This window comes from Zootoca vivipara, chromosome 16 (genome assembly GCF_965207765.1).
Source record: "Zootoca vivipara chromosome 16, rZooViv2.hap1.1, whole genome shotgun sequence".
Lineage (NCBI taxonomy): Eukaryota > Metazoa > Chordata > Lepidosauria > Squamata > Lacertidae > Zootoca > Zootoca vivipara.
The window spans coordinates 39,162,976-39,190,916 of NC_142599.1; the positions used below are offsets into that span (position 1 = coordinate 39,162,976).

The 27,941-nt window shown below is 46.3% G+C and overlaps 1 protein-coding gene and 1 long non-coding RNA gene across 2 annotated transcripts; one reads left to right on the forward strand and one right to left on the reverse strand.

The window, feature by feature from the left end:
* Positions 1-1,982: 1,982 nt before the first annotated feature.
* Positions 1,983-10,756, reverse strand: LOC132591349 (uncharacterized). Its single transcript, XR_009556921.2, has 2 exons — positions 6,044-10,756; positions 1,983-2,987 (listed from the first exon to the last, which is right to left on the reverse strand). It is a non-coding gene; the product is annotated as an uncharacterized LOC132591349 (long non-coding RNA).
* A 4,001-nt stretch (positions 10,757-14,757) lies between these two features.
* Positions 14,758-21,645, forward strand: MCL1 (MCL1 apoptosis regulator, BCL2 family member). The gene is made up of 3 exons (XM_035097650.3): positions 14,758-15,580; positions 19,424-19,671; positions 20,079-21,645. Exons 1-3 carry the CDS (start codon positions 14,818-14,820, stop codon positions 20,193-20,195), a joined length of 1,128 nt encoding a protein of 375 aa, XP_034953541.3. The 5' UTR covers positions 14,758-14,817; the 3' UTR covers positions 20,196-21,645.
* Positions 21,646-27,941: the final 6,296 nt, after the last annotated feature.

Here is a 27,941-nt window from a genome sequence, read left to right on the forward strand (position 1 = left end):
TGGAAATTGAACCAGGGACCTTCTGCTTTGTCCCTGAGCCACAGCTCTTCCCTTAAAGGGGGGGTGTATTTCTTTCTTTAATTTCTGTGCCACCCTTTCTCCAAAGATCACAGGGCAGTTAAAAATTTAAAATGCTAGTCCTCATGGCTCTGAAGAAAGCTGTTGACTTAGATAGGAACATAGGAAGCAGTTGCGGATTGCAGTTGCAATGTATAAGTTGTCAGCTCCCTTCCACTCAGCTGGGGGCATTGCTCCATCTAGCTGTTCTACACTGACTGCCAGCAGTGGCTTTCCAGGGTTTTGGCAGGCAGTCTCTCCCAGCCCTATCTGGAGGACATAAGAAGGATCTAAAAAACCTTGGTGGATCAGGCCAAAGGGGACTTGCCCTGTTCTCACCAAGGCCAAATTCCCTTAAGAACCTAGGGATTTAGGTAGACTGCCTCTGGATCTGGAGATTCCATATGTACACCAGAAGAGCCCCATAGCTGGATCAGCCCAAACCTAAGGACACATGCGCCCCCCCGCCCCCCGCCACTCTAAAGTATGGATGTTCTGCCCTGTTGCTGGATTATATTCTAAACTGACAGAATCTTTTTTAAAAATATCCTAAATGACTACAAATGTAGTCGCTTGTGACATGCCAGTAATAATCGGGCCAACCGTCCGAAGGCCCCTTTCCCCAACAAAATACCAGTTTAAAAATAAGATCCAATAGAACGTCAGAAGGGAGGGCCGTTGCAGTTCTCCTTTCGGCCGGCAGAGGCTGAAAGAGACTTTTGGATGAAGCTGGATAAATACGAATTGCTCCCATATAAGGGAGGGAGAGGCCAGCAACGGCCAGAGTTTAGACTTGCATTTTCAAAGGTTTAGGTCATTTGCCTCCAGAAGTGTGGGAAGAAATGATCAGCAACTTGGGGGGGGGGGGGTTTAAAGCCCAGCAAAGCATGGGAACCAACTCCTTAGAGTTTCCTGTTTATTTGCCATCTGAGGAGAAGCCCCAGTTTGGAAGCATCTTCAGACTTCTTCAAGTCTGCCTTCTCTCTCCCTGCCAAAACAAATACACCCCATCAGTCTCTTCACCCTGAAATAAATAAATCGGGATCTCTCTCGTTGGCCTGCTTTGCTGATGGTGCAACAGAGAGTCATCAAAGACCAACTGTTGCTTCTAGAACTGAAGTGGGACTCCTCAGACCGAGTGTGGCTCTCCAGCCCTCTTCTGTTTGGCCCCTGGGCACCCCCTCAATAGCCCTGCTTTGCACCCTCCTGGAGTGTTTTTTTGCCTGGTCAGAATGCATCCCTGAACTCCAACCGTGGTTGGAAAGGGGGATATGTGAGTGGCTGTAGAAACCTGCCTACTTTACAAAGATTATGTTCACAGTTGTTGCTCCGCCCACTTTTCCCTCTGGCCCTGCCCACCACTGGCATGCGGCCCCTGAAAAAATTCCCAGAGGAAAATGTGGCCCTCAGGATGAAAAAGGTTCCTGGTCCTGATCTAGAAGTTGGGAGGAAACCTATGCAGTTTTTGGGTTGACATTTGTTCCTATTTCCAACCCTCCAATGGTCTGGACTCCTAGCAGTCAGCGTGACTGGGCCGGACGAGCAACCCTCTTTCGTCTGTGTTTAAAAATAAACCTCTCCTGTTTGTTTTCAAAGATATAATCACTGTTTTCTTTTCCCCAGGTGCATACCTGCACCCTATTATTAACTTGGGAGCGTGTCATGCAAGGGATAACATCACTTGACTGATGCAAAAGGGGAAGACTGCAGTGGGGAGGGAGGAAAGGTTTGCTGGAAAAGTTTGGATCTGAACCACAGCAGGACCACCACCCCACCCCCCTTCAAAAAGTATTTGTCTTCAGCTAGAGCTTACTACAGGGCCACTGGCCTGATTTCAGGAGGTTTGCAACAACAGCACTATTGATGCAGCAAAAATAAAGTAGACCCAACAGCGGGTGGGTTGGGAAAAAAATGTACCACCAACATTCCAATTTTATTTTTTATTTCAGTATTTATAAACTCTGCTTTCATATAAATACATATTGCCCAATGAAAATCACAGTTAAAAAACAAAGATGTCAAGCCTCAAAAAGAGCTGGCTGGCAATGCAATCTCTGCGGTAATAATCCTTGCATTCTGGCCTACTATCTAAAAGATGTAGCACAAAAGGAAAAAGTGATGGGGAAATAGAAGGGGGGAGGAGCAAAGCAAAATTGGGCACTAGATCTTCATTGCAAGGTTCTTGTGACAACCGGCTGGAGTGGAACAAGCTCAAGGAGAGGAAAAAGCTGGAACTTCTGATCTCTCAGCTGAGCGGATAAGGAAGCCCTGTGGTTCCTTTTCTCTCCTGTCGCCTGACGGATGGTTGCTTCTAAGCCGGCCGTTTAAAGTGGAGCCTGATGGAATCAATCGAAAGTAAATTACATTTTTGTTGAGCCCCCGGATGCAGAGACATGTTTGAATTTGGCTTCGGGTAGCAAAGCGTCCGTTTCCCCCCCACCCTCAAATTCCCAAGCTGCCACTTGTAGTTTCCATTCAGTTATCTTTGCGGCGGAGTGAAACGAAACAACAACCAAAATCCCATGTGATTTCTCAAGCAGAAACTGGTCCAGGGAAACAGACGAAAGTGCTCTTCTGACGCAACATTCTTCTTTGGTTTTCCTGGCATGACCCAGTTATGACCGGGTAGGGGCTGCCAACCCCTCCTCCTGTTTTGCCCTTTGCCCACATCTGACCTTTACACCTCACCCATCCCTCGCCTGTCCACCCACAGCTCACCCAAGCCCCTCCCACCATGCCAAGCTCCACCCCCTTTTAAAGGGGGAGGAGCTTCACACAGCAGCTTGCTAAACCACTGTGTAAAGTGCCTCCGCCCTGCGTTAAACAGCTTGCCTGAAGAGGGTGACAACACCTTACATTTTTATGAATACAGGAAGGAATTTCCGTCTTGCTTTTCCTCTCAAAGGTGACCAGGGAGGTAAAGAACCGTGCTGGTAAAACAATGCATTTTAAAAATAAAAGTTTAAAACGTTAACTCAATCAAAAAAAACATTTAAAAGCTGTCACCTTCACAACTAATAATTCCAAGGTTGCCATCAAAAGGCCTGAAGTAAGCAGGAATGTTTTTAAGTTATTCCTGAAAGTCAATAAAGAGGGTGTTCCACAAGGAGGGAGCAGCCACCGAAAAGGTCCTGCCACGTGGCTTTCTTTGGGCTGCTCCAGGATGCAGTGGAATTCCACTCGGGCTTGAAAAATTCTAAAACGGCCTATGTCAATTTCTTCATTTCTGTCTGAGGGTTAAATCTGTGGTGAAAGTGTTTATTTGAATGGGGTTGCTCTTCCACCACAAAGGCTCTCACAAAGCTGCTTACAGCGAAATTAGTTGCTGGGTGTTTGTTTTTTTATATATATAAGCCATTGTGTCACGAAAACAATAATTTTTAAATGGTTTGGTTAATCCTAATATAGCTCTACCAAAAGCAGCAGAAGCAGCACAGTCAAAATGTACCCAAATCGACCCAGAAAGCCCCGTGTGTCAGGTTTCGTCAGATTTTGAATAATTCTAGCGCAGTCAGGCCTCCGAAGGAGGAAACTCAGAAGCTGCCACCGTAGGTGAGGGGAAACAAGAGTAGAGGCAGAACATGGCCAGACAGATGGGTGGGGTATTAAAGGTAAAGGGACCCCTGACCATTAGGTCCAGTCGTGACCGACTCTGGGGTTGCGCGCTCATTATTATTATTATTATTATTATTATTATTTAGCTCCTAGCCTTTGTTAGCCATCTCCATGATTTAGTCTAATTGCTCCATGTTGAGAATCATGAGGCCCAGATTATTTTTAAGGGACAGCACTCTCCACACAGAAGCTCCCACCTTCAATCCCTGGCCTCTTCAGCTAGGACCAAGGGAGACTGCAACACGAAACCTTGGCAATATGCTGCCAGCCAGTGTACACAGCACTGAGTCAATTGCACCAAGGGTCTGGCTCAGTACAAGGCAGCTTGCTAGGGTCCTCTTGGAACCAGCCCTTTATACCAGAGCCATGGGGATGTGGACATTTGCTTTTGTTTTAGTGGAAGGGCCCTAACTTAGGGCAGAGCATCGGCTTTGCCTGCAGAAAGTCCCTGTTTTAGTCCCCGTTGGCATTTCCTGGTAGGGCTGGGAGAGGCTCCCTGCTTGAAACCCCCAGAGAGGTGCTGCCAGCCTGTGCACAGTACCGAGCTAGGTGGAGCAATGGTAAAGCCAGCTTCCTCTGTTCTGTGAATTGCGCTGTCTGTTTCTACCACAAGATCTTGTCTCGGGAGCCTTCGAATTCTGAAAGATTCTGCTTTTGGCACTGGGAGGCAGCCAGGGGACAGGAAAGGCGCTCATTGCAAGTTTCCTCTTTATTGTCCCAGGAAAAGGAAACTTATTTCTCTGAACTGCTGACTCCTAATCCCAAAATAACTTGATTGCAATGCATTGTCCAAGGTCAGGTGCTTTTGGCTCCAGGCGCTTGTCCGTAAATCACAGCACAAAAAGCAACACTTGAGTCAACTCTCAGATTATTATTATTATTATTATTATTAGGGTTTTTATTAGATTTTCGTAACTTTAACTTTCTATAGTCATCCCTTTTATATACTGCATACTACCCGACTTATCACCGAATACATATTCCTCGATTACATCACGCATTTCATCTAACATATATATAAGCAGAAAAATAACTTGATGCCCCTGGAAAAGCTCAAGCCCATCTTTGTAGAATAATACTGCATATAAAAAGCAAAAACAAACCAATTGGGTTCAAAAATCCTATTGGGTTAATTTTTAGTAGATGCAAAAAAAAGAAAGAAAGAAAAAGAAATTGCAAGTAAATATCTCCAAAAGGCCAACGGAGGCAAATACCTGAAGCCCTCCTGAAGCAAATACCTGAAGCAGTTTACGCAAATGTTGCTGTCTGTCTAAAAAAGCAGGGGAGAGGCGCATTTGGAATACTGTGAACGGTTCAGGGCAGCTAAGCTCAAAAAGGATATGGTAGGTTTAGAAAAGGTTCAGAAAAGGGTAGCCAGACGATCAAGGCGATGGAACGACTCCCCCAAAGAAAGGTTGCAGCTTTTGGGACTTACCAGTTTGGAGAAAAGGCAAGTAAGAAGAGCATGATGGAAGTTTATAAAATAATGCAGTGGGCGTCCCTCTCTCGTGGCCATGCAATGAAGCCAAATGGTGGAAGATTTGGGACAGAGAGATCCTAATTTGTGAGTATGGTGGTAACTGGCGCAAGGTCACTCGGGAAGCTTCATGACAAGTGGGAATTTGAACCCTGGACTCCCAGGTAGTAGTCAGATGCCCTAACCACTACACCACACTGTCATGGTTGGGAAACTTCAGGTTCTTTGAAGGCCAGATATGTCGTGTGTGTTTCATTTTCACTTCCTTGTTTTTCTTTCTATTTCACACACACACACACACACTGTACTTTTCCATCTATAAGATGCCTCCATGTATAAGACACCCCCCCCCCTTTTGGGGACTTGGTTTTAAGAAAATGAGGGGAGATGGCCCAAAGTTGTTGAGCTTTTCTCCGCCCCCATCCCCCTGTGGGCAGGAAACACTTCCTAGAAACCTAGATTGTTTCCCGCGCACAGCAGCATCGGGGGCAGTTGTGCTCCTGCCAACCGGCTGGCTGGCGGGGGCACCGTTCCCCCCCCCCCCCATGCCACTATCCGTGTATTTGACAACCTGTTTTTTGACACGATTTTTGAGCCAAAAAACCTCGTCTAATACACGGGAAAAATACGGTACATTACAGAACTGGGTAATTCCATGAAAACGTCAGCCTACAGATTCATTTTTCATTTCACAGTTAACATGCTCTGTATCATTTTAAAGACGATTTCCTAGTGTTTCTTTACCAGGTAACAGGTTCTTTTTCTTCTTCCCAAAATAGCACGTTATGTCACTCAGTATGGAATTACCCAAATTTTGGATGAAAATAATTATTTATTTCCCCCCCCCCCCCAAAAAATCCTCTGGCCTTGGGGATCCCCTGCCTGCCCTCTCACCTGGTCACGCTTTCCTTGAGCGCTTTTGCCTGGTTCAAACATGTCCTTGATCTGTGCTTGTGCCTCTTGCTTGTCCTTACAAAGGTAAAGACTCACGTGCCTGGCCCCCGCCTACGTTTGCCTCTGGCCCCGCCTACCATAGGAGGTTACCCAGGGAGGGAATGTGACCCTCTGGTGAAGGAAAGGGGCATGTCAAGGACTGTGTCAAATGAGCCTGGCCCAAAACACCAGATCAGTGTTTTCTGCATTCAGGTGTTGCTCTGCATTCCAGGTAGCAAGGTGCAACCACTCCTGTTTCTGCCCACTCAGCCTGAGTCAGGAGATTCTTGGGCTGTGCTCTGGATATGATGATGATGATGATGGCGATTTATTACCACCCTTCACCCAAAGATCACAAGTAAAGAATGTTACAGTCGCAGGAATAGGGAGGGTTCTCAAACAACACAGCTCAGGTGTCAAAGGTGTGTGTCTTCAGCATTCGCCCAAAGCCATATAGTGAAGACATGCCAAAGGGCAAGTTCAAAGATGTTAAAAGTCACAGCCATTCCCCAAAGAGATTTGCAATGGTTCCACTGTTCTTGAGACCCCACCCCAAAATATTTGAAGGATCTTTGAATCGCTCCGTTGTTTTCAAGTTAAAGGATAGGGGAAATTAGCTGAGTCTACACCCAATGCTGTTGTTTCTACCTGGGAGGGTCTCAGGTTGTGCCTGGGGCCTTCAGTCAGCTCTGTGTCCTTTCCCTACTTTCAGTTTTACATTGTAAGCCTACAGGACAAGGAGGGAAAATACCATGTGCAACAGGGAAAGTGGGCATCCCAGACCTCAACTGGCGGGGAGTTTCTTAAAATTGGGCCTACAAAACGGACCACTTTCGGCATAGCTCAGTCAGGAGAGCATGAGACTTTTAGTCTCAGGTGTTCGAGCCCCTCGTTGGGCAAAAGATTCTTGCATTGCATGGGATAGAACTAGTTTACCCTCATGGCCCCTTCCAATTCTATGATCTATGGGTGATCAGAACCGCACGCCTGAGTAATAAATCCCTGGGCAGGGATTTAAGGGCTCAAGCAGTCCTCGGGGTATCCTGGACTCAGGCTGTTAAGGGCCTTGTAAATTACAACAACGACTTGAACCTGGCTTGGGCACGTAGGGGCAACCAGTGGGGGCTTCTGAACACTGGAGTTATGCGCTGGAGATACTCCAGTCTAGCCACAGAGCTTTGTACCAGCTGGAGACTTTGGCCTAGCTGGGGTCTAGGGAAGCCCCACATATGAGTCGTAGTCCAAAATGTCTCATGGGCACCAGGTTGGGGAAAGTTGAGCTAGGTTGATCCTGACTCCTGGGATATTTTAACCTGTTCCGTCTCAGTGTGGTTTCTTTGTGGAGTTTGGGCTCCCTCCGCACCCAAGGCACGGTGCAGATTCTTCCAGGATATCTCCGCGGTCGAAGGTCTACTCTTATCTTCTAGAAACGTTATTGCTAGAGACTTTGCCCTCTTTTTTATGTGTAGGACTTTGAGGCTTGTTTGATGATTAGGTTTATGGGGAGTCATACATGAGAATTCTATTATCTCAGGGTTTGAGAAGGGCCAAAGTCTCAGGAGGACGTTTTTCGTCCAGCAAGATCCCGGATGTTCCAGGGGCTTCTTCAGTGCATGACTCAGCCAGGCTGTAAAGAAAAGAAGAGGGAGACTTTTGCAGCCTGAGGGCCGCATTCCTTTCTGGGCAACCTCCCAGGGGCCAGGGGCAAGAGTGTGTGGAACGACACACTTTGTAAATGTTGTAAATATTGCCCTTGTACAGAAGACTGCTTTCTACAGATACTCATGCACATCCCTCACTATATTCCACCCTTTGGCCATGCTTGCTGAGGCTATTGGGAATTGTACCTACCCTTGGTAGAAAGCTTCATTGGCGTCAAGCGTTTTCCTGCCACAATGAGGGCTAGAAACTTGCTCCCCACCCTGAATTGATGAAGCTCAGATCCATGAGCAATTGTTGTTTAATAGAGAGGTGAGTTTTTCTGGTTTTCCCAGGAGGAAGAGGAAGACATCTTTCTCAAAATAGAAAAAGAAATAATGATTGGCAGTCCCTAAGTGCAACTCAGGACAGGTTTGGGCTTGTCATACGTCATTTTTGTGACATCTGAATACGGCATGTACTTTTTAAAAATAGGTGTGCGTTGGTGTTTATTTTATTTCCTCAGGTATGTTCCCACAAAAGGGTTGCGGTGATGCAATCTCCAGCGACCTGCTAAATCTGCTTACATAAGAACGGGCATGTCTTTCAAAGACAGTCCTCAGAGCCCGCAGAGTTTCAGTTTCAGGGTTTCAGTTGCAAATGAAATTCAGGGTGGGCTGCCCAGGGCCGCCTCTGCTGTGGGGCAGAGTGAGATAGATGCTGGCTCTCACCTTTGCTGAGGTTTCGTTCCAATTGGCAACAAATTTTGTCCCTTTGAGAGATGGGAAGCTGAGTACCAACCCTAGGTTCCAGAAAAGTCCCAGGGTCATAATACCCACACATTTCCCCCTGGCCTTTGGTCTGACAACTGCCTGACCCCTTGTATCCCTACCTGATGACTGAGATCTTGGGGGAGTCTCTGCTGATGGTCACCCATGGCTGAGATGCATGGCTTGTAGCTACTAGAAGAAATGCAGTTGGTCTGTGGAACTCCCACTCACCTGACAGCTCCCCTCCATGCTGAACTTCAGCTGCACAACAAATACTTCCTTATTCTAGCAGGTGTCTGTTGGGCTTTTATGATTTTTAGTTTATTCTCTGTATGGCTCATTTTTAGGCACAGCTCTTAGAAATACCAGACAACTGAGTGGTATATAAATGCCTTAAAATAAATACTAAATGTATTTTTGTTTCTAATCTAGCTCAGTATTGTTGATGCTTACTGGTAGTGGCTCTCCATGATTTCAGTCTTTCCCTTAAAAATATTATGCTCCTCATGATTCTGAATAAAGAGCTGATTTAAATATGAACATAGAAAACTTGTACCAAGTTATGCCATGGTTTTGGGCATCACATGGCAGGACAGAGTCTCAAAGAAAGATGTGCTCTCCCAAGCCTACATTCTGAGCATGATCACGCTTCTGTCTCGGTGACCTCTACGCTGGCTTGGCCATGTGCACAGAATGGAAGACGGCAGGATCCCCAAGGCCATGCTCTGCGGGGAGCTGGCTTCAGGCACCAGATCTGTTGACAGACCAGCTCTGTGTCACAAAGAGGTCTGCAAATGTGACACAAAGGCTGGCAGTACCGGTATCAACACCGCCATGTGGGGATCCCTTGCAGATGACCACAGTGCCTGGAGACAGACAGGTCGGACATTCATAGCAGTGACCAGAGGAGGAATGACTGCTGGGAGCAGTGCAGAGAGAAGAAACGCCGTGGTGCATCCGCAGCAGCAGAACCGGACGCCTTCATCTGCCCCAGCTGCAACAAAGCATGCCTCTCCCGTATCGGTCTCCACAGCCACAGCAGGCGCTGTAACTCTCCAACAGTTTGACTTCATCTCCAAAGGCGCACTCCTCAGTTTTTCCTGAGACAGACGGGTGCCAACCATCTAGCTCAAAAATGTCAACACTGACTAGCAGCTGCTCTCCAGGGTTTTCAACCCTACCTGGAGATACCATTGGGGAGGGCACCGGGGGCCTTCTGCATGCAGAGCAGCTGCTCTGTCCTTTTGCAAGCCCTGGCGATCAGCTGAACAGTGACAACATCCTTGCTGGTCCCAATGACCACTTTGGAAAACCCTGTGCCCTCCACGAGACACAGACGTCATCTGGAACAAACAGGCTTGTCTGGGGTGCCTCTACCTCCTGACCTATATTTCTGCAAAATCAGCTAGTGCTTTTTTGCAGAAGTCGGCAGTGGGGGATTGCACATCCGCTGGAAAAAAAGCATCACTTTCCAGCGAAGACATGACATCCTGTTATGCTCAGTGCAGAACTAGGAAAGAGGGCAGAGCTAGCTAGACTTTGGGTGGGTGGGGGGAATGGACTTGTGCTAAAATCTGGTGGGTGGGTTTGGTCAAACCCTATCCACTGAAGCCAGCTCACATCCCCCTCACATCAACAAATCCCCGGAAAACTATTTGCACCTCTGTTGTTTATGGGGATGAGGTGCCCATGGCAACGAGCAGAGGGAAAGTTCTTTTTTGATCTGCTGCTTTGTTTTTTCCTTATACCGAGGCAAACTGTTGTTGATGATGATAATGATAATGATAATGATGATGATGATGATGATAATAATAATAATAATACCCCACCCATCTGGCTGGGTTTCCACAACCACTCTGAGCAGCTTCCAACAAAATATTAAAATACAATAGTCTGTTAAACATTAAAAGCTTCCCTAAACAGGGCTGCCTCTAGAGCCACAGAGTTCAGGGCTGTCCACACTGAATGGCAGCAACTGAGCTTTTAGATGGGGGAATATTCCAAGCCCTGCCTGGAGATATTGAGAATTGAACCTGGGGCCTTCTGCATGCTCCCCGCTTGCTCTAATCTGCTCTACCAAGTGAGCAGCAGCCCTTGGCCTAAAGATAAGGTTCTAGTCCTCATGGTTCTAAAGAGAGAGAGCTGGCTTAAACAGGGGCACAGGAAGGGGCCTGCCACTGCGTCAGACCATGGGTCCATCTGCCTCAGTAATGCCTGCACAGGCTGGCAGCTGCTCTCCATGGTTTCAGGTAAGGGATAGTCGCAGCCCTACCTGGAGATGCCGGCATGCCTTTTCAAGTTGAATTGAATCAAAGATCCCAACCGCAAAGGACAGGATGCTAGAGTATAAGGGACTGTGGGCTGTGCTCTTCTGATGCCCTCATAGTCTTAGGATCTTGCATCTTCCTACCACCCACGACACACACATTAAAGTGCGCTTTTCTTTAAAATGCACGATTTCATTTTATCGGGTGCTGAAAATAAAACTTTCGGGAAGCCTCTGGAAGTTTCCAATGTTTGTTCTTCTTCCCAGTCTAGGGAAGTCCCCTCCACTTCCTCTCTTTGAGACTTGTTTCCCTTATTCTCTCTGCCCCCCTCCCCCTTTGGAGAAAGCGTTACATAACAAAGCATTCTGCATTTTCCACGGGTGAGTTACACAAACACAGCCTGCCCTGGAATTGGTTGTTCCCCCTTTGCTCTAATCTGCTTCCACCTTCCTAATATCTTCCTCTTCACGGCGATCAGATGCTTCCCCCTCCTATTCTCCTTCAAGATTTCTCTTCCCTTTTCCATTGACGCGAGAGGAAAAAACCCGAATCCTTCACCCATTGAGCTTTTTTCCCCAACAGAAACTCCTCCCTTTCCAGCTTGGCCCCGCCTTCCTCCATTAAGTTCCATGGAGCAGTTGATCGTTTAACCACGCCCTTCCCACCTCTCCTGTAGCCTCGCTGCTTCCTGTTCAACATAGATATGTTAAATTGTAGACTGAACCATTTCTTTCATGGGGGGGGGGAGTGAGCGCTGCCCATCAAACTCAACCGGTGGGGGAGGGACTCCAACATTTTATTTCGTTTCCTTAATTTTATTTATTGTTACATTTCTAACCTATCTTTCCTCCAAGGAGCCCAAGGTGATTGATATAAGTAAAAAAACTGCTCCTTTCCCCTTTTGGGATACCCAAGAGCCCGTATAGAATCCTTTTGTAGGTTCTCTATTGGTAGAAGAAAATAACAGACCAGAGAATATTGAGAAGCAAAGCAGCTAGTAAGCCTGATATATTTATTAACTGTTGCAACAGGGTGCTCCCCCCACACGCAGGAGAGAGGAGGAGGACCCAGAAGAAAGGTGTGCCCGCCCTTATATAGACATTTTGAAATCCCCTGCCCTGGAGCTCAAGACCACCCCTCCATACATCATACATACATCACAGAAGGGGTGTAGCCCAAGACCACCACCCCCCAGATAGATCATACCTGTCTGCCAGGTTACCTATTAATGGTCACTTGACTGGATTACCTGGAGAGCCTGGCCATTCTTTTGTAATAATAATACTTAATTCCTGACAAAATAAAAAAAAATTCCTTCCAGTAGCACCTTAAAGACCAACTAAGTTTGTCATTGGTATGAGCTTTTGTGTGCATGTATCTGAAGAAGTGTGCATGCACACGAAAGCTCATACCAATGACAAACTTAGTTGGCCTCTAAGGTGCTACTGGAAAGATTTTTTAAATTTTGTTTCGACTACATCAGACCAACACAGCTACCTACCTGAAACTTAATTCCTGAGCCAGGTCACAGGCTCACCCTATTCACACCTTAAATGTGCCCTTAAGGCAGGATTTGTGAGGAAAGAGACAATGGGGAGGTTTCTGCATTTCCTTGGACCTTGTAGATAAATATTTGAGGTGACTGAAAGAGTCAAAATGGCTTTAGGACTTTTTCTATCGGTTTCAGACATGTGGCTTATATATTGTATATATATGTTTGCTTGGTACATTTATGAACATTTATATATATATGTATTCTTATAACAGTGACGGTTCTCCCACTCTCTCCATTTTACCCTCACAACAATCCTGTGAGGTATGTCAGGCTGAGAGGTGCTGACTGGCATAAGGTCACCCACAGTGAGATCCATGGGCAAGTGAGGTTTTGAACCCAGCTTTCCCAGGTCTTGGTCCAATGCTCTTAACAACTACACCACACTGGCTAATGGGCTATAATTGCTCTGGTAGGCCAATTTTGCTTGGTGTTGGGAAAACTTTGTTAAAAAGAAGACCCAAGTCCTCCTCAGAGTAAACCCACTGAAATCATTGGTGGCCATGAGTAACTTTTGAGTCCATGGATTTATAGGAGAGTACCCCATGTTAGAAAGAGGGACCCAGGTGGCGCTGTGGGTTAAACCACTGATCCTCTTGGGCTTGCTGATCAGAAGGTCGGCGGTTCGAATCCCTGTGACGGGGTGAGCTCCCTTTGCTTGGTCCCTGCTCCTGTCAACCTAGCAGTTCGAAAGCACGTCAAAATGCAAGTAGATAAATAGGAACCGCTACAGCGGGAAGGTAAACGGCGTTTCCATGTGCTGCTCTGGTTTGCCAGAAGCAGCTTTGTCATGCTGGCCACATGACCTGGAAGCTATACGCCAGCTCCCTCGGCCAATAATGCGAGATGAGCGCGCAACCCCAGAGTCGGTCACGACTGGACCTAATGGTCAGGGGTCCCTTTACCTTTACCTTTACCTTTTTACTCCATGTTAGAAAGAGCTCTTCCTCTTCCTAACTTAGGTCTTAAGTGTGGCATTTACTGCTCCATCCTATACCCGTCTCCTCAAAATAAACAATTTCTGGACAATGGTGGTTTGATGCAGCAAAAACAACAGGATCTCCATGAACCTTAAAGGCTAATACATTTTATGACGGCATCAGCTTTCGTAGATTGGGGAGCCCCGCAACAGGATCAGGCAAAAGGGGCCTGTCAAGTCTAGCATCCTGTGGAATCTAGATAGACTGCCTCGGGACCTGGAGGTTCCATAGGAAAGTCAGAAGAGCCTGGTTATTGGATCAGGCCAAAGGGGGCCCTTCGTAGTCTAGCATCCTCACAGTGGCCAACCAGATGCCTATTATGGGAAACCCACAAGCAGGACCTGAGCACAGCAGCACTCTAAGGAAGCGGGCTCTGGTCCATGGAAGCTGATGCCGTAATAAAAATTGGTTAAGTCTTTTAAGATGCTATAAGCCTCTTTCCTGTTTTTACTCAGAGGTGAACACTATTCACCTCAATAAAACTCACTCCCACGCAAATGTGTATAAGGGTTACAGCCTCAATGTTGAAAAGCTGTTAACATCAGCAGGTCATTTCATCCTGTCAATTTCAAAATGAGTCAACTAAGGGTGACGTTTCTGCATGAAACCGAGCGCTGGATTTGGTCCAGGGAGGAAGACACCCCAGGGTAGTTTGAACAGAGAAAGCTACAAGCTAGGGGGGGGGGGTTACTTTACATGGGTGGTCTTGTCCCATAACTCCATATCCAGTCCCAGATGAGCCTTGCCATTTTTAAGCACTGGACTGCATTGCAGGGCTGTTGTAAAACTGCTCTCTCTTTCAGTCGCAGCAGCACAGAAAGACCCCAATCTGCAATATGGGAGTCATAGCAATGGACAACATTGCAGGACTGTTGTAAGCCCACCTGGTATATACGGGCAATGGGCTGCACATTTAAAAATTACACATTCCACGCAAAATAAAACACAGGTTTTTAAAGGGTAATTGCTTGGCTACAGTATTTCCATTTGATTTTTTTTTGCTAATGGTTTGTGGGTAGGCTCCCTGGTGTCCCAAATCAATAATAGTAATAATAATAATTCATTATTTGTACCCCACTCATCTGGTTGGGTTTCCCCAACAAAGGCTTCCAACAAAGATTAAAAATACTGTACATCAAAATGTCACACATTAAAAACTTCCCTGAAAGGCAAGGGAAGGGAACAGAAGAAAAGAGACCATCAGAAGGAAAGGGGCTAATCTCCTGGGAAGCCACCCGGAGGCCTACTAACCAGCCCCCACCTGCCAGCCCCTGAACAATGGAGCAACCAAGAAGCGCCCTATACAAAAGCGGGCTTCTTCTTCTATCCTTTAAACGTCTATGGTGGCCAGCTTTAGCTACGCCCCCCTCCCATCTCCGTCACCACATTAAGCTCACGTCGTATGCCACGTCGCTTCTGACGCCAGCGCGTCAGAACCTTTATAAGACCCTCCCCGCTGCCGCCGCTCCCCTCTCAGAGCTCTACGCGACGAGCTTCGGAGATCGCGGAAAGCTGCGAGGAGGCCGCCATGTTTAATAAGAAGTCCTCCGTGGTGTTGTATTGTGGTGGCGCAGCGAGCATGGCGCCCGCCACGCCGGTATCCCCCGGGGCCGGCGGAGGCAGCGGCAGCAGCAGCAACGGAGCCTCCGCCGCAGCCGTCTTCACCGCCAATGGCCGCTCTGAGGGCGCCGGCCCGTTCTCGCCTCGGATTGGGCGCGGCTGGGGGGCCAGCGTCTTCCCTGAGGGCCCCTTGGCGCGACTTGGCTCGGGGGCGCCCCTCGCGGGGCCCCTGGCACGGATTGGACCCTTCGAAGTAGCGCCCCGCGCACTAATTGGCTCCTCCGCCGCGGCGGCCGTTGGCGCCGCGCGGCCGTTGGCGCTGGAGCTCCCTGAGGGAGAGTTGGACGGCTGCGACGAAGACGACGACGTGGAGGCCACAGAGACAGGCGGCCTGCCTTCACCCACCCCTTCGCTGGAGTCCATTCCGTGCTCGCAGGGGGACGACGACGAGGCGCCGGTGGCGGCGGCACCCGCCCCGGACGACCTGCGCAAGGTGACGCTGGAGTTGGTGAGCCGGTACCTGCACGAGGCCGCCTCGGGCGACGCCGACGCCAAAGGGCCATCGGGAGGCGGCGGCGGGAAGAAGATCCTGAAGGGCCTCCTGGGCCGCTTGGGGACCACCCACGAGGAGGAGGCCGCCGCCGCCGCCTTGACGTGCGGTGCGCAGGCGCTGGAGACCCTCCGGCGGGTCGGGGACAACATCCTCGACAAGCACCAGCTGGCTTTCCAAGGTGGGTGATGGGAGCAGCTGCAGAGGGGGAAGGGTCCCCCGAGGTCATCTAGCCCAACCCTCCCCCGCGGTACTGGAATCGCAGTTGGGCAAAGGTGGGATGGGGTTGGAGGAAGTGGCGAGGGTGCGGGGAGATGAGGGGAAAGAGGGTTGCGGGGAGAAAACATCTCGTCGTTTATTCATTGTGTCGAGGTTATTGCAAGCCGCCCTGAAAAAAGGAACCAGGGCGGCTTAGAAAAGCAGTAGGAGGTGGGCGTGGTGCCAGTTCTTTAGGCCGCACACTGCCCTCTACAGGACCAGGTTGGCACCCTCTTTTACGAGGTCATAATTGGGGAGGGGGGCAGAGAGAGAGAGTGAGTAAATGGAAGGGGTGTCTAAAAGAGGGCTGGGGAAGAAATGATGAATCATTTCTTATTCTAGACAGCCATAATAATGAATAGTGGGGGAAGAGTCTGTTCTGGGGCCACGCCCCCCCTCATTCCCAGATTGGCACCCTACATTGGGGGATGGAAAAAGGGCAAGGGAAGAAGAAAGCCAGAAGAGGTCTACAAATAAGAGCTGGGGGAGATTATTACCGGTACTTGCCCCCAAAGCAGCCCAAGCTAGATGATGATGCAGGGGGGGGGGTTGTGCCTTTTCTTGAGATCACACCCCCTTTTCCCAGACTCTGACTTTTGCACAGTTAAGTGTTATTTGCCTGGCTGGAATGTGTCCTTGAGCTATGATGATGCCTCATTAAATAAATAAAACAGAAGCTATTTTTAATTAAGATGCTAAACATATACAAAAAACAGGAATTACATGCAAGCAAAGTCCATAGGCCTAACAAACTGGTAAAGACCCATTTATCCTGTGAGGAAAGCCTGAAGCAGAAGGCCATTTGCCACATTTCAGCAGCTTTTTTGTGGGAAATATTTACAGATACAAAAGACTAGAGACATATGCAACAAAATTTATGGAGGAGGAGATAAAAATACAGAAAACCATAACAATGGCTGCTTCATTTTAAGAAAATAAAAGCTTCTGCAGAGGCCTGTTGGCATAAAACAGTTTTTCAAGAGGATGCCTGCCTAATCTTCTGGAAGTGTACCCCACTGCCTGGGACCTATGACACCCAAGTGCCTGACTGCTAGTTGAAGCCTATCAGGCAAGCTGACAGACTGGAACACTCCACAGCAATATTTCCTGGGTAGCTGATGAGAAAAGCAACATTAAAAATAAAATTGTTCTAACTACACACACTTGAGTTGAGGTGTTGCTTTCTTAGAGTGAATGTGGGAAGGAAATGGAGGTGTTTGCTTGCTTGGGAGGAAACAGTGAGGAGTAATAACTGATGGGGGGCTTGAGTCATGGGGTGTGAAGAAGAGGAAATGGTACCAGCATCTCACATTTACTGACATCTTAGTATCTTGCCTTTCTCTTAAAGCAGCCAAGGTAGTTCACAAAATCTAATACAAGATTTATCATTATAAAAAAGCAAAATCAAATCCTCAATAGCACTAGCAGGAAGTGCAGCAGCGTACTGAAGTGGAAAGGGACTGTGGGGAAGGAGGAGGGGAAGCACTAAGGGGTGTTTAGGGAAGAGCATGAAAGGAGTTTGTGTTGGGCAAAGAAAAGTTGGGGGTGTCAGCTGTAAGAGGTGAATGGAAATGAAGGTGAGCACCTGTAAGGCTAGTGAAGTGCTAGAGTAGGGGTTGGGAGGAGAGAGGGAGGAAAGCAGGGTGCCTGAGGAAAAAAGAAGTGAAGGTGAGCTAAACATAGTGGATCAGGGTGTCCTTGGGATGGGAATGTAGCAAAGTTGGGGGTGTAGGGAGGAAATTGAAGGGTGGAAGGGGGAGTGTGTTGGAGGGGCAAGTAAAGGGGACAAATGGTGGGACCCTTATGAAAAAGAATTGGAAGAGTGTCCAAAGTTTAAAAAGAGTCAATGGGGATGTTGAAGGGAAAGTTCCTGATGTGTCCATGCAATGAAAGGTTGCACATTTGAGTCTGGTTGGTTGACTTCAGTTCTGTGCAGTTTGAGCCAGATTCCTGATCTCCAGTAGAGTTCAGGCTTCTGCGAGGCCACCCTGGCAGCCAGAAGTCTGTGGGTGGCCCAGCCTGCCTTCCCTTCCCACCCTGTTTTGCTGCAAGGAGTCGCTGTGAAAGCACCAAGCCCAGCAGAAACGAAACTGAACTTAGTGCACTTGACAGTGGGGGCGGGGAGAAACTCTTGCAGGCAGAAGAAGATAATCTGGGTATAGATTAGCTCTTGCTGACGTCCTGCTCCTGCCTAGCAAGTGAAATATAATTCATTGTAAACATGGTGATGAAAAATTAGCTGGCTCCTGCTGTGAACAACCAACTTCCTTCTGAGTTCTTTGGAACAGGTTTGCTATTTACCAGCACTTTGCCATTCTCATTTGACTTAATTTTAGTATATTACATTAGCTAGGGCACTGACTATTAAGAGTTGGAAAGTAGCCTTAAAATAACCCTCAGTAATTTGAACACTCCTAGGGAGCCTCTATGGTTTGCCACCTCTAAGTCAATGTCCTCCAGTTGACTATCCCCTCCCAGCTATCCTTGTGGCTGAGCTGCTCAGGTTTTTGTAATGTGGATGGGCAGGAAAAGCTTTGACAGAAGCCATTTGTGAGATGTCCTGTAGAACATTCCTTACATCCTGCATACACAAAAGTCAAAATGGCACAGACTTCCCACAGGGGTATTGTTTGTTTTCTGGGTTAGGAAGGGTTAGGGCTCATCTATATAAGAACAAATTTCATTAGACTTATGTTTAATGGTTTGCTTTAAGCCTTCTGAATCATTGCCTCTCCACAGTAGAGTAAAGACTGCTTTGGGGCAACTCCCAAATGCGGATGCAAGCATCCCTGTTCCTGAATCATGAAAATGAACTAGCTTTAGTCACTTCCTTGTTGACTTCTGGATTTCAGCTTCCTCAAGTTTCTTTTAAGTAGCAGTTGCTAATAGTTGAAGGCTGCTTAACCCTAAAGGACAACATTACACAGCCAGGATTCAAGTATTGAACCACTAGCTCAAAGCATGTTGACTGTTGGATACCTTGTTTTGTATTAAAAAATAGTTGAAGCAACACTGCTAGTTAGATGCTAGAGCTGGGCTTTGGTCTAGGGCTGCAGATATCAATGGCTGCATGTAGAAGTCTAAAGCTGCTTTAGAACATTTTCATGTTCTCAGGAAGTGCTAGAACTTTTAATTTTTATTCAGACAATCATTTTGTATTCAAATGAATTCATAAAGTGATAGTCAAAATAAAAAAATAGAACATCAAAATGGGAAGTGAAAACCATTTAAACGAATCTCAAAGCAATGTACAACATGGGAAGCAAATACAATGCAAAAGAATTTAAAACAGCACAAAAAAGAAATCAAATGCAATACAGTATATTAATAATCAAATAAAAGCATACAGTTACAAAATCCCAACCAATCACTTTGTACAACAAAGACAGCTGACCAGAAAAAAACTCACAACCCCAGAATTAAAGTAAGTAATAATTGCCTCCCACCTAGGACAGCACATTCACTCCCTGTCTCATTGGGGAGGGGGAAGCTCTTTGCCAATAAGACTTCTGAGCTACCTTATTGTTCAGGCTCTGACCCTGAGTTTTAAACATCAATGCCCACCCACCATCCATTGCTCATTCAACCAAGTACTACAACCTCCATGCCTTCCAAAAAGAAGGGGGAGGGGGAGAAAATTAAACTGCTTTGTTAATAATTTTGATTGTTAAAACTTCTTGCACACTTAAATGTGGAATTTTCAATATTTTCACCTGTGTTCCTTGTATGCTTGCTTATTGCTCACTCCCATCTTTTCTCTCTTCAGGAATGCTTAGGAAGATGGAAATAAACAAAGAGGATGACCTGGAGACTGTGTCAAAAGTTGCAAAGCACCTTTTCAGTGATGGCATAACAAACTGGGGTCGAATTGTGACTCTCATCTCTTTTGGTGCCTTTCTTGCCAAACATCTGAAGAGCATCAATCAGGAGAGTGCCATCGGGCCTTTGGCAGAGCTCATCACCGAGGTTCTGGTTACAGACAAGCGGGAATGGATCCTCAACAATAATGCCTGGGTAAGTGGGTCATGGTGGGGCTGAATGATAGATGCTGTTGTGCTGCCCCTTTCCCTTTTAACTCTTCCCAGTCAAAATCCAAACCTGGAGACACCAATACCTTCCTGTAGCTGATCTTTCAGGAAGTGAATGCATGCTTCTTCAGATTTTAGGGCTGAATATCTGTCACGAGATGTTTAAAAGAGCTACACTAAAATTGGTTTCCCACAAAGGGAACATTGTTTGTGTGTGCGTGGTTGCGGATGTTGAAAATGGGAAGCGGATTGGACTCAGAATTGCTGGATGTTGAACTTTGCTCAGTACATAGTTGTTACCTTCCAGTCTTGCTGCGAGTTCTCTTTGAAGCAGTCAGAGACACATGGCTGCCAGTGCTTAAAAGCAATTAACAATGCAATTCTTTCTTCTAGGAGGGATTTGTTAATTTCTTCCATGTAGAGGACGTAGAAGGCAGCATCAGAAGCGTTCTGATGGCTTTTGCAGGCGTTGCTGGAATAGGAGCAGGTTTGGCTTACATGATCCGGTGAGTCAAGGAGTGCTCCCAGTGAGGAGCTAGCTTGGACTGTCCTGTTCTACTGTGACTAGAAAACTGAGCCGTTCTTTGAAAGTTGACGGGAGAATTAAAACACCTCGAAATCCCATGGAAAGTTTGGTCTGAACTGTCAGTTTTAGAATGTCACCAACAAGGATGTCTTTACAAATTGGGAGTAGATCCTTCAAGCCAAGGAACATGCACTCCGCTTCCTCCAGAGGTGAAGCTAAGAGGACTGCAGCCCACCTGAGCACAGTCTTGGGCTTGGACTATGAACCCACAGCCACATTGGGCTTATTATAAGAACTGTTGGATGTGCTAGGTAGTGTTCTGTTTGCACAGAACTGTGACCATACGCCCAAACAGGGTATCTAAATTATCACCTTCAGAGAAGAGAGTGGTGTGTTAGGGGTGACGTGCAAGATGCTTTGTGTGGTGAGCAAAATGAAGGACCTTCAGGTGAACACTGCAAATGCCTTATCTGTTCGCTGGCACAGGTGTGTGTTGTGTCTGCTGTGGAGAGAGAAAACTCCCAAAATCTGAACCCATCTCATTGCATCAAGGGCTGATCCTGTTCTATGTACTCCCTTCAGTTTTTGTTTCCTGTTCTCCTCTGCCCTCCCCTTGGAACCGTACGCTGCCATAGCTCCCAAGATATCACAAGACATGGAGCGCAATAGTGTAAATATGTATAACCCTTCACAGGGAAGTCAGCAGTAATGTATGTACATTTGTGGCTGAAACTGTACAAAGTGTATACACTTACAGAGATTTATCTTTGGGAAAGGTTGTAAAAGAGGTTTTTTAAAAATGTAATTAAATTCAGGTTTTGCAGCTCTTTATTCTTTAGCCCTCAAATGTCACATAATCTGGGCCTACCTTTCTATGTACTTTAGTAACAACTTGGTTCTGCTAGGTGACTTTACTGAACAACCATCTAAGTACAGCTGTGCGCCTTCCCCCCCCCCCCTTTAAAATGTTTTTCTTTCCTCATGGTTGCTGGGGGGGCATTTTCAACAAATCTAAGGTTTTTTACCTTCATTCTTTATTTTGATTCTTGCTTTCTTTAAAGCCAACTATTTTAAGCTAAACTTACAAAAGAATGTCATACTTGTCTCTAAGAATAAAATTTCTCAAATGAGTTAGCAATGTAAGACATTACGGCCTATGCACGAAATAAACCTGAATCTTTGAGGGAGATATGAGAGAGGTTTGTAGACTTGGGTTTCTTGAACTCTTTATTAGGCAGAAGGGTTCAGTATAGAAGGAAGAGTTTTTTGCAGTTTGACTAGATTGCGTTTAGTCTTCGCTGTACTGTACTGTTAGGTTTGTTTAGACCAGATCGTGGCAGATGTGAAAACCTAAAACAAAGCATAGACTCAACATGGTGCTATGGTCAGACTTTCTTGTTTACATAAACTGTCCAATAAAACAATTCACAGGTGGTTGCTGTGTGTGCCTTCTGTTAAGGCAGAAACATGAAACAATTGCAGCTATATTTGTATGCATACTGTCTTCTCTGTGGCAAAACTCTACTGGACAGCCTGGCCATTTCCTGCCTCTCTTCTTTCCTTTTTGTCGCTCAAACTTGCAGCTGGCTTTGGAGGGGAGCGCCCCTAGCTGGCTTGTGAAAAAGTAGCCAGTTGCTGCTGGATCCTGGATTTGGCCCCTGGGGTTGCCATTTGTCCATGACTGGTGTCTCTGTATCGGGTGGTGGAGAAGCTTATAACCCTCTAGGTGCTGATGAGAGTTGCAGTCAAACAGCATCAGGAGTGCCTCAGTTTCCCTATTGCACTTCCTTTATCTATAGCTCTCTCAGCATATCTATGCCTATACTGCATTTTTCAACTTTGTAGTTAAAAAAAGTGAGAGCCATATTAGTGCAATATTGCAGTAGTTATCTGAAATTAAGTGCTGTATTTTACATTTTTGTTATTTTAATTACTACTACTACCACCACTCACCCTTAACTAGCAGATTTCAAGGCAGATTGCAACAATTTAAAATTCAGAATTAAAAACAGTGAAAACAGATTACAGTCATAGGAATAGGGTGGGTCCTGAATTTATATAAGAAGCAGTCTTCCCCCATCTAAGTGCTGTAACTCTTGAGCCAAGAGGTATGAAACCATTTTCACAATCCTACACACCAACTTTGTAATACCTTTGAATGTGCTTGCACTCTGGCCCTATGCAAAGCTTTGCCCTGGAAATATGCAAATCTGCACCATTTGCAAAGTTCTGTTTCTAGTTAATGGTGCAGTGTTTATGTCAAACGTGGATGCTTCCTGGTTAGGGTAGATCAGGCAGTTTCTGAAGCAACTTATTTCACATGACAGGAAATCTCTGTGTCAAAAGTAGAGGGAGGGTTTTTTATAACCAGACCCTTCACTTAACTATTTAAACACTGTTTAGATGTTTCATTGGACTCTGTTCTGCTAATTTGCACTTGGCAAAAGTTAACAAAAGCCAATTCCCTGTGCTCTGTTTCAAGAGAATCCTGAGGAAAATCAAGCATTTCATGCTTCTAAGGCCAGAGAGGGAAACCTATGGCCTTTCAGATGCTGCTTGAATACAACTCATCATATCCCTGGCCATTGGCTGTGCTAGCTGGGGCTGATGGGAGTTGTTATTGTTTTTATTATTGTTATTTATTATTATTATATTTCAGTTTATATACCTCCCTTTATCAAAAGATCCCAGGGCCATGCACAACATTTTACAGAGCATAATAATAATGCAAAGCATAATAATGCCATAATAAAATAATCATAACAGATCTCTTTAACAGGCCATCAATTACTTAATGGCTGAAGACCTGGGTAAAGAGGAATGTTTTTGCCTGATGCCTAAAGACATGTAATGAGGGTGCCAGGCGAGCCTCTCTGGGGAGAGCATTTCACACATGGGGAGCCACTGCAGAAAAGGCCTGCTCTTGTGTTGCCACCCTCTGAACCTTTAGGGAAGCAGGTACATAGAAAGGGTCATGGATGACAAGTGCGGGCTGTTCATATAGGGAGAGGCAGTCCCAAGGTATTGAGGTCCTGAACAATGTACGGCGGCATAGTTCAACACCAGCACTTTGAATTGGGCTGGGAAACAAATTGGCAGCTAGTACAGTTGGGCCAGGATTGGTATTATATGCTCAAACAGTTGTTCTGGTGAGCAATCTGGCCATTGAATTTTGCACCAGATGAGGTTTCTGGGCCATCTTCAGAGGCCCATGTATAACGCATTGCAGTAATTCAACCTAGTTCATCCCTGTCCAAATATGAGCATAGCTGGGCCACCAGCCAAAGCTGATAAAAGACCACCTGGGTCTCAAGCGACACCAATAGATCCAGGAGCACACCCAAGATACATCCCTTCTCCTTAAGAGGGAGTGTAATCCCCTCAAGAGCAGGCAGTCTCCCATCCATCCGGTCTAGGGGACCACCCATTAACACTGCCTCTTATCTGGATTGAGCTTCAGTTTGTTGGCTCTCAACCAGTCCATTACCTAGGCAAGGCACCAGTTTAGTACACCCACTGCCTCCCCTTGCAGATGTAAAGGTGAAATAGAGCTGTGTGGTTAAGAGCAGTAGACTTGTAATCTGGGGAACCAGGTTCGCGTCTCTGCTCCTCCACATGCAGCTGCTGGGTGACCTTGGGCTAGTCACACTTCTCTGAAGTGTCTCAGCCCCACTCACCTCACAGGGTGTCTTGTGGGGGAGGAAGGGAAAGGAGATTGTTAGCCGCTTTGAGACTCCTTCGAGTAGTGATAAAGCAGGATATCAAATCCAAACCCTTCTCTTCTCCAAAACTGGAAGACTCCACTCAGCGGCCTCATATAGATATTAAACAACATGGAGGTAGAATGTGCCCTGAGGGACCCCGCATTGAAGGCCCCATGGTGCCGAAAAACACTCCCCAAGCATCAGCTGATGAGGACAACCATCCAAGTAGAACTGGGACCACTGTAAAGCAGTGTTGCCGACCCACAACTCAAGCCTTTCCAGGAAGATACAGTGGTTAATGGTATTGAAAGTTGTCAAGAAGGATTATCTGATACATTGCCCCATCTCTCCTGACAGAGGTAATATAGGGCGCTCGGGGCAGTTTCCAGGCCGAAGCCCTGATTGAAATGGATCTAGAACAGGCATCCCCAAACTGGCCCTCCAGATGTTTTGGCCTACAACTCCCATGATCCCTAGCTAACAGGACCAGTGGTCAGGGATGATGGGAATTGTAGTCCAAAACTTCTGGAGGGCTGAAGTTTGGGGATGCCTGATCTAGAAAATAGAGAACGGTTAGAGGGCCAAAGCTTCTCCATCCCTCAGCACAGACCCCTCTACTTGTGGTCTAGGTCAGGAATCTAGCCCTCCAAATGATGGAACTCCCAGCTCTCCCATCATTCCTAACCATTGACTATGCTGACATGGGGTGATAGAAGTTGGGGAGTCCAACAGCACCTGTAGGGCCACGGTATTCTCTAATCCAGGCATACCTCTAACCTGATCATAAGAATGGGACAGGATCTAAAAGGCCCTATTCTCAGCAGAATTCCTCTTTGGAAGGAAGCTTTGTAGTTCAGCTAACCTTGCTATGCATCCTTTTCTTTAGCATCACAAACATTTCCTCCTGAACTGTCCACATTATCTTCATATGTTTCAAGCCTCCAACCAACCAGCAGTGAATTCTTGCTCATAAGCTTACTGCTGCTGGGTAGTTCTGTTACCTAACAGGGTTTACCTTTGGGGTTTCTGTTAGCTTGGTATGTTCAGCCTGGAAATAATTTCCCTCTAGAAAGAGTGATTCACAATTGCTGCGTCTGCCAGAAGACCCCACCCTGCCCCACCCCCAGAAGATCAGTTCCCTGCCACTTGGATGGTTAATAATGTCAAGATCATTTGCTTTTAATAGGTGTGTGAATGTATTGTTTCCATGGTACTAGACTTGAAGCATAAATACAGCACTGAAATGGTTACCTAATGCAGCCCGCTGACCTATGCCCACCCACAGGAATAGTTGCTGGAGTGCCAGTGCTTATTTTTAAGGAATTGGATGTTACTTGTCCAATCCTCACTGTGTCCGATCTTTCAGAAAGTCTTTAATCCAGCCACATACGGTAAAAGAAAGGTTCATGTCAGCCAGCTTTTTAATGAGGATGTCTGGATGGTATTAAAAGCCGAGCTATAATCAATAAACAATATCCTGACATAGTTCTCAGGTTTCTCTAGATGACTTGCTGCAAGATGAAAGGCAGTAGCTATCGCATCATCTGTGTACCTATTTCTGAATCTATAGGCAAAGTGATGTTTATCAAAGTCCGGTGGAAAGCAAGTTCTAAGGTGTTGAAGGACCAGTCTTTCGAAGCATCCTATATAATAACTCCCTATTAACTATGCTATTAAAAGGGGAGGGCCTTTCTTTGTAACATGATAAAGACTAAAAAAAAAGCTGTGGGTATTTTGCCAGGTAATTCCCAGTTATCAAAAAATAAACAAAGCCCAACATGTTCTGCCCTTAAGCTTAGTCATAATTTCCCAGCCTTGATTGATCCAGACTAGTTAAAAGGGGAATTTTTTTGCACCTTCCCCCAAAAGTAGGCTTTTGTAAGTTTGAGCAATTTTTTCCCCTTCAGTTTTGCAATACACACAGGTAGCTGTTTTGGAAATCAGGTTGGGTGTGGTGCTCTAACTCAATGGCTGTTCATAAAAGCAAAGGGAGGTCATTCTTTTTTAAAATAAAAATCCCAAGGGGAGGACAAACACACACACAAAATGATATTCATGTGGAGGGAAACAAAACTGGGTCTCAACTAAACTGTTAGTCTTTCTTGCAAAAAACAAAATCAGTTTTGCCTGTTAGAACTCACTTCAACATTGGCTGAATTGTTTAGGCAAATAATGTCAAACAGCATTGAGTATCAGCCTTCTCTGTTTACATATCAACTTCACTGTGTGGCATTGATCCAGCCTAGGGTCTGTGTTGATATGAATGGGGGTCAGGGGAGAATCTGGATTAGGAATACAGTCTTCTCTTGTAGTTCCAGTTATTCTTACTTCCAGAGTTTACCACCATAGCTATCATGTTTCAAAGTGCCCCCCTGTAACCATGGGGACTAGATGCTTACTCAAAAGGTCGGGTTCTCAGAGGTCCATGGTGACCCAACTGCAGCTGCCTTTTGCAAATGGATTTCTTAGGCTTTTTTGTGATTCATTTGCAAACAACATGAGATGATGGCTGTCAAGGGCATCATCTGTTTCAAAGGATGCTGGACTCCTTCAAAACAATTGACCGAAGTCACAAGGAAAGACTCCAAAAGGGAGCAGCCCTTCAGTTTCCTTGATTAGGGATTTCTGCAGACTCTGTCGAGGAGCCCTGCTTTGGGCTGTCCCTTCTCTTTTGCCTACTCTGTCTGAGATCTAGCTGATTCATAAAGCTATCCAGCCCTTTCCATGGAGCCTAACTTAATGCAGCTGCTTTTAGCTCTCGGTTGCAAAAGCAAAAAATAAAGCCATCCAAATGTTAACGCCATTCCTTTCCGGTGAAGTCATTGCTGTGGCTTTTCCTGTAATAAGAGGCCTTGCAAATAAATAAATGAAAGGGAAGCTTTTATCCAGCCAAGCAGACGGGCAGCGTTTCCTTCATGGGCCTGACAAGGTGAAAAACACCCTTTACTAGTGTGCCTTCCTCTTAGTTATTTGTACTTGTCAATGTTTGCACACAACACTTTCATTTTCTTTTTAATTACAGTATTTGGGGAAGTGTAATTGTCAGATATGCAGGCAGTTTCCCCCAAACTTTGGGTAGCTGAGGCACCATTGGTGAACAGATTTTCCACCAGAGGACTCCGTTGCTTTTGCACCTGAAAGGGCCTGCTTGGTGTATACCTACTGGATCAAGCTAAATGTTCCTCCTCTGGGGATGCCTACCCTCCAGATGTTGAAATCCCTGACTGTTGGCCACGCACTGGCTGGCGCAGATAGGAGTTGCAAGCTCAACAGTATCTAGAGAGCCACCAGTTAGCCACTCCTAATCTCCTGCAAACCAGATGTACATCTGAGAAGTCCAGTATAATGAAACGAAAGCAATAGCTTTCCTCTGTAATGCCTTCCTTCATCTTGATATTAAAGGTATACTACCACTAAACATGGAAGTTCTGTTTCCAGCTGTATTGTAAGAACAGAGCAATAGTCCTGCTGGGTGAGATATGAAGAGCCTGCTGGGTCAGGGCAGTGGCCCATCGAGTCCAGCATCCTGTTCTCACAGGGGCCAACCAGATGCCCGTGGGAAACCCGCAAGCAGGATTTGAGCTCAAGCAGCTCGCCCCTCCTGTGGTTTCCAGCAGCTGGTTTTCAGAAACATTTACTGCCTCAGACTGTGGAGGCAGAGCATAGCCATTGTGGCTATTAGCCATTGATAGCTGTATCTTGCATGATTTTTGTGGATCCTTAAAAACCAAACAGGTTGGTGGGAATAGCTGCCTCTTGGGAGAGCAAGTTCCATAGTATAACTCTGTGCTGCCTAGATTTAAGTGTCCATCTGGTCAGCCTTCCGTTTGCAAGTCCTTTCCCATGGGCATCTATATTTCTGTTGTCGTCCCCCCCCTCAGCAATTGCTCTTCAGAAGCATCTCATCTCTAACCACTAAACTGATGTGGCTAACAGCACTTGAGACACTCACAATCTCCTCCATTAAACGATATGTACTAATTATGCTTCCTTTTACAGACCCCCACGCTCCAAATAACATCTTGC

Excerpts from the sequence above, each read along its gene's own strand:
- MCL1 (XM_035097650.3), top strand. The coding sequence starts at position 14,818 with ATGTTTAATAAGAAGTCCTCCGTGGTGTTGTATTGTGGTGGCGCAGCG. Across the intron at positions 15,581-19,423 it reads GCACCAGCTGGCTTTCCAAG|GAATGCTTAGGAAGATGGAA; the intron begins GTGGGTGATGGG and ends TTCTCTCTTCAG. Across the intron at positions 19,672-20,078 it reads TCCTCAACAATAATGCCTGG|GAGGGATTTGTTAATTTCTT; the intron begins GTAAGTGGGTCA and ends TCTTTCTTCTAG.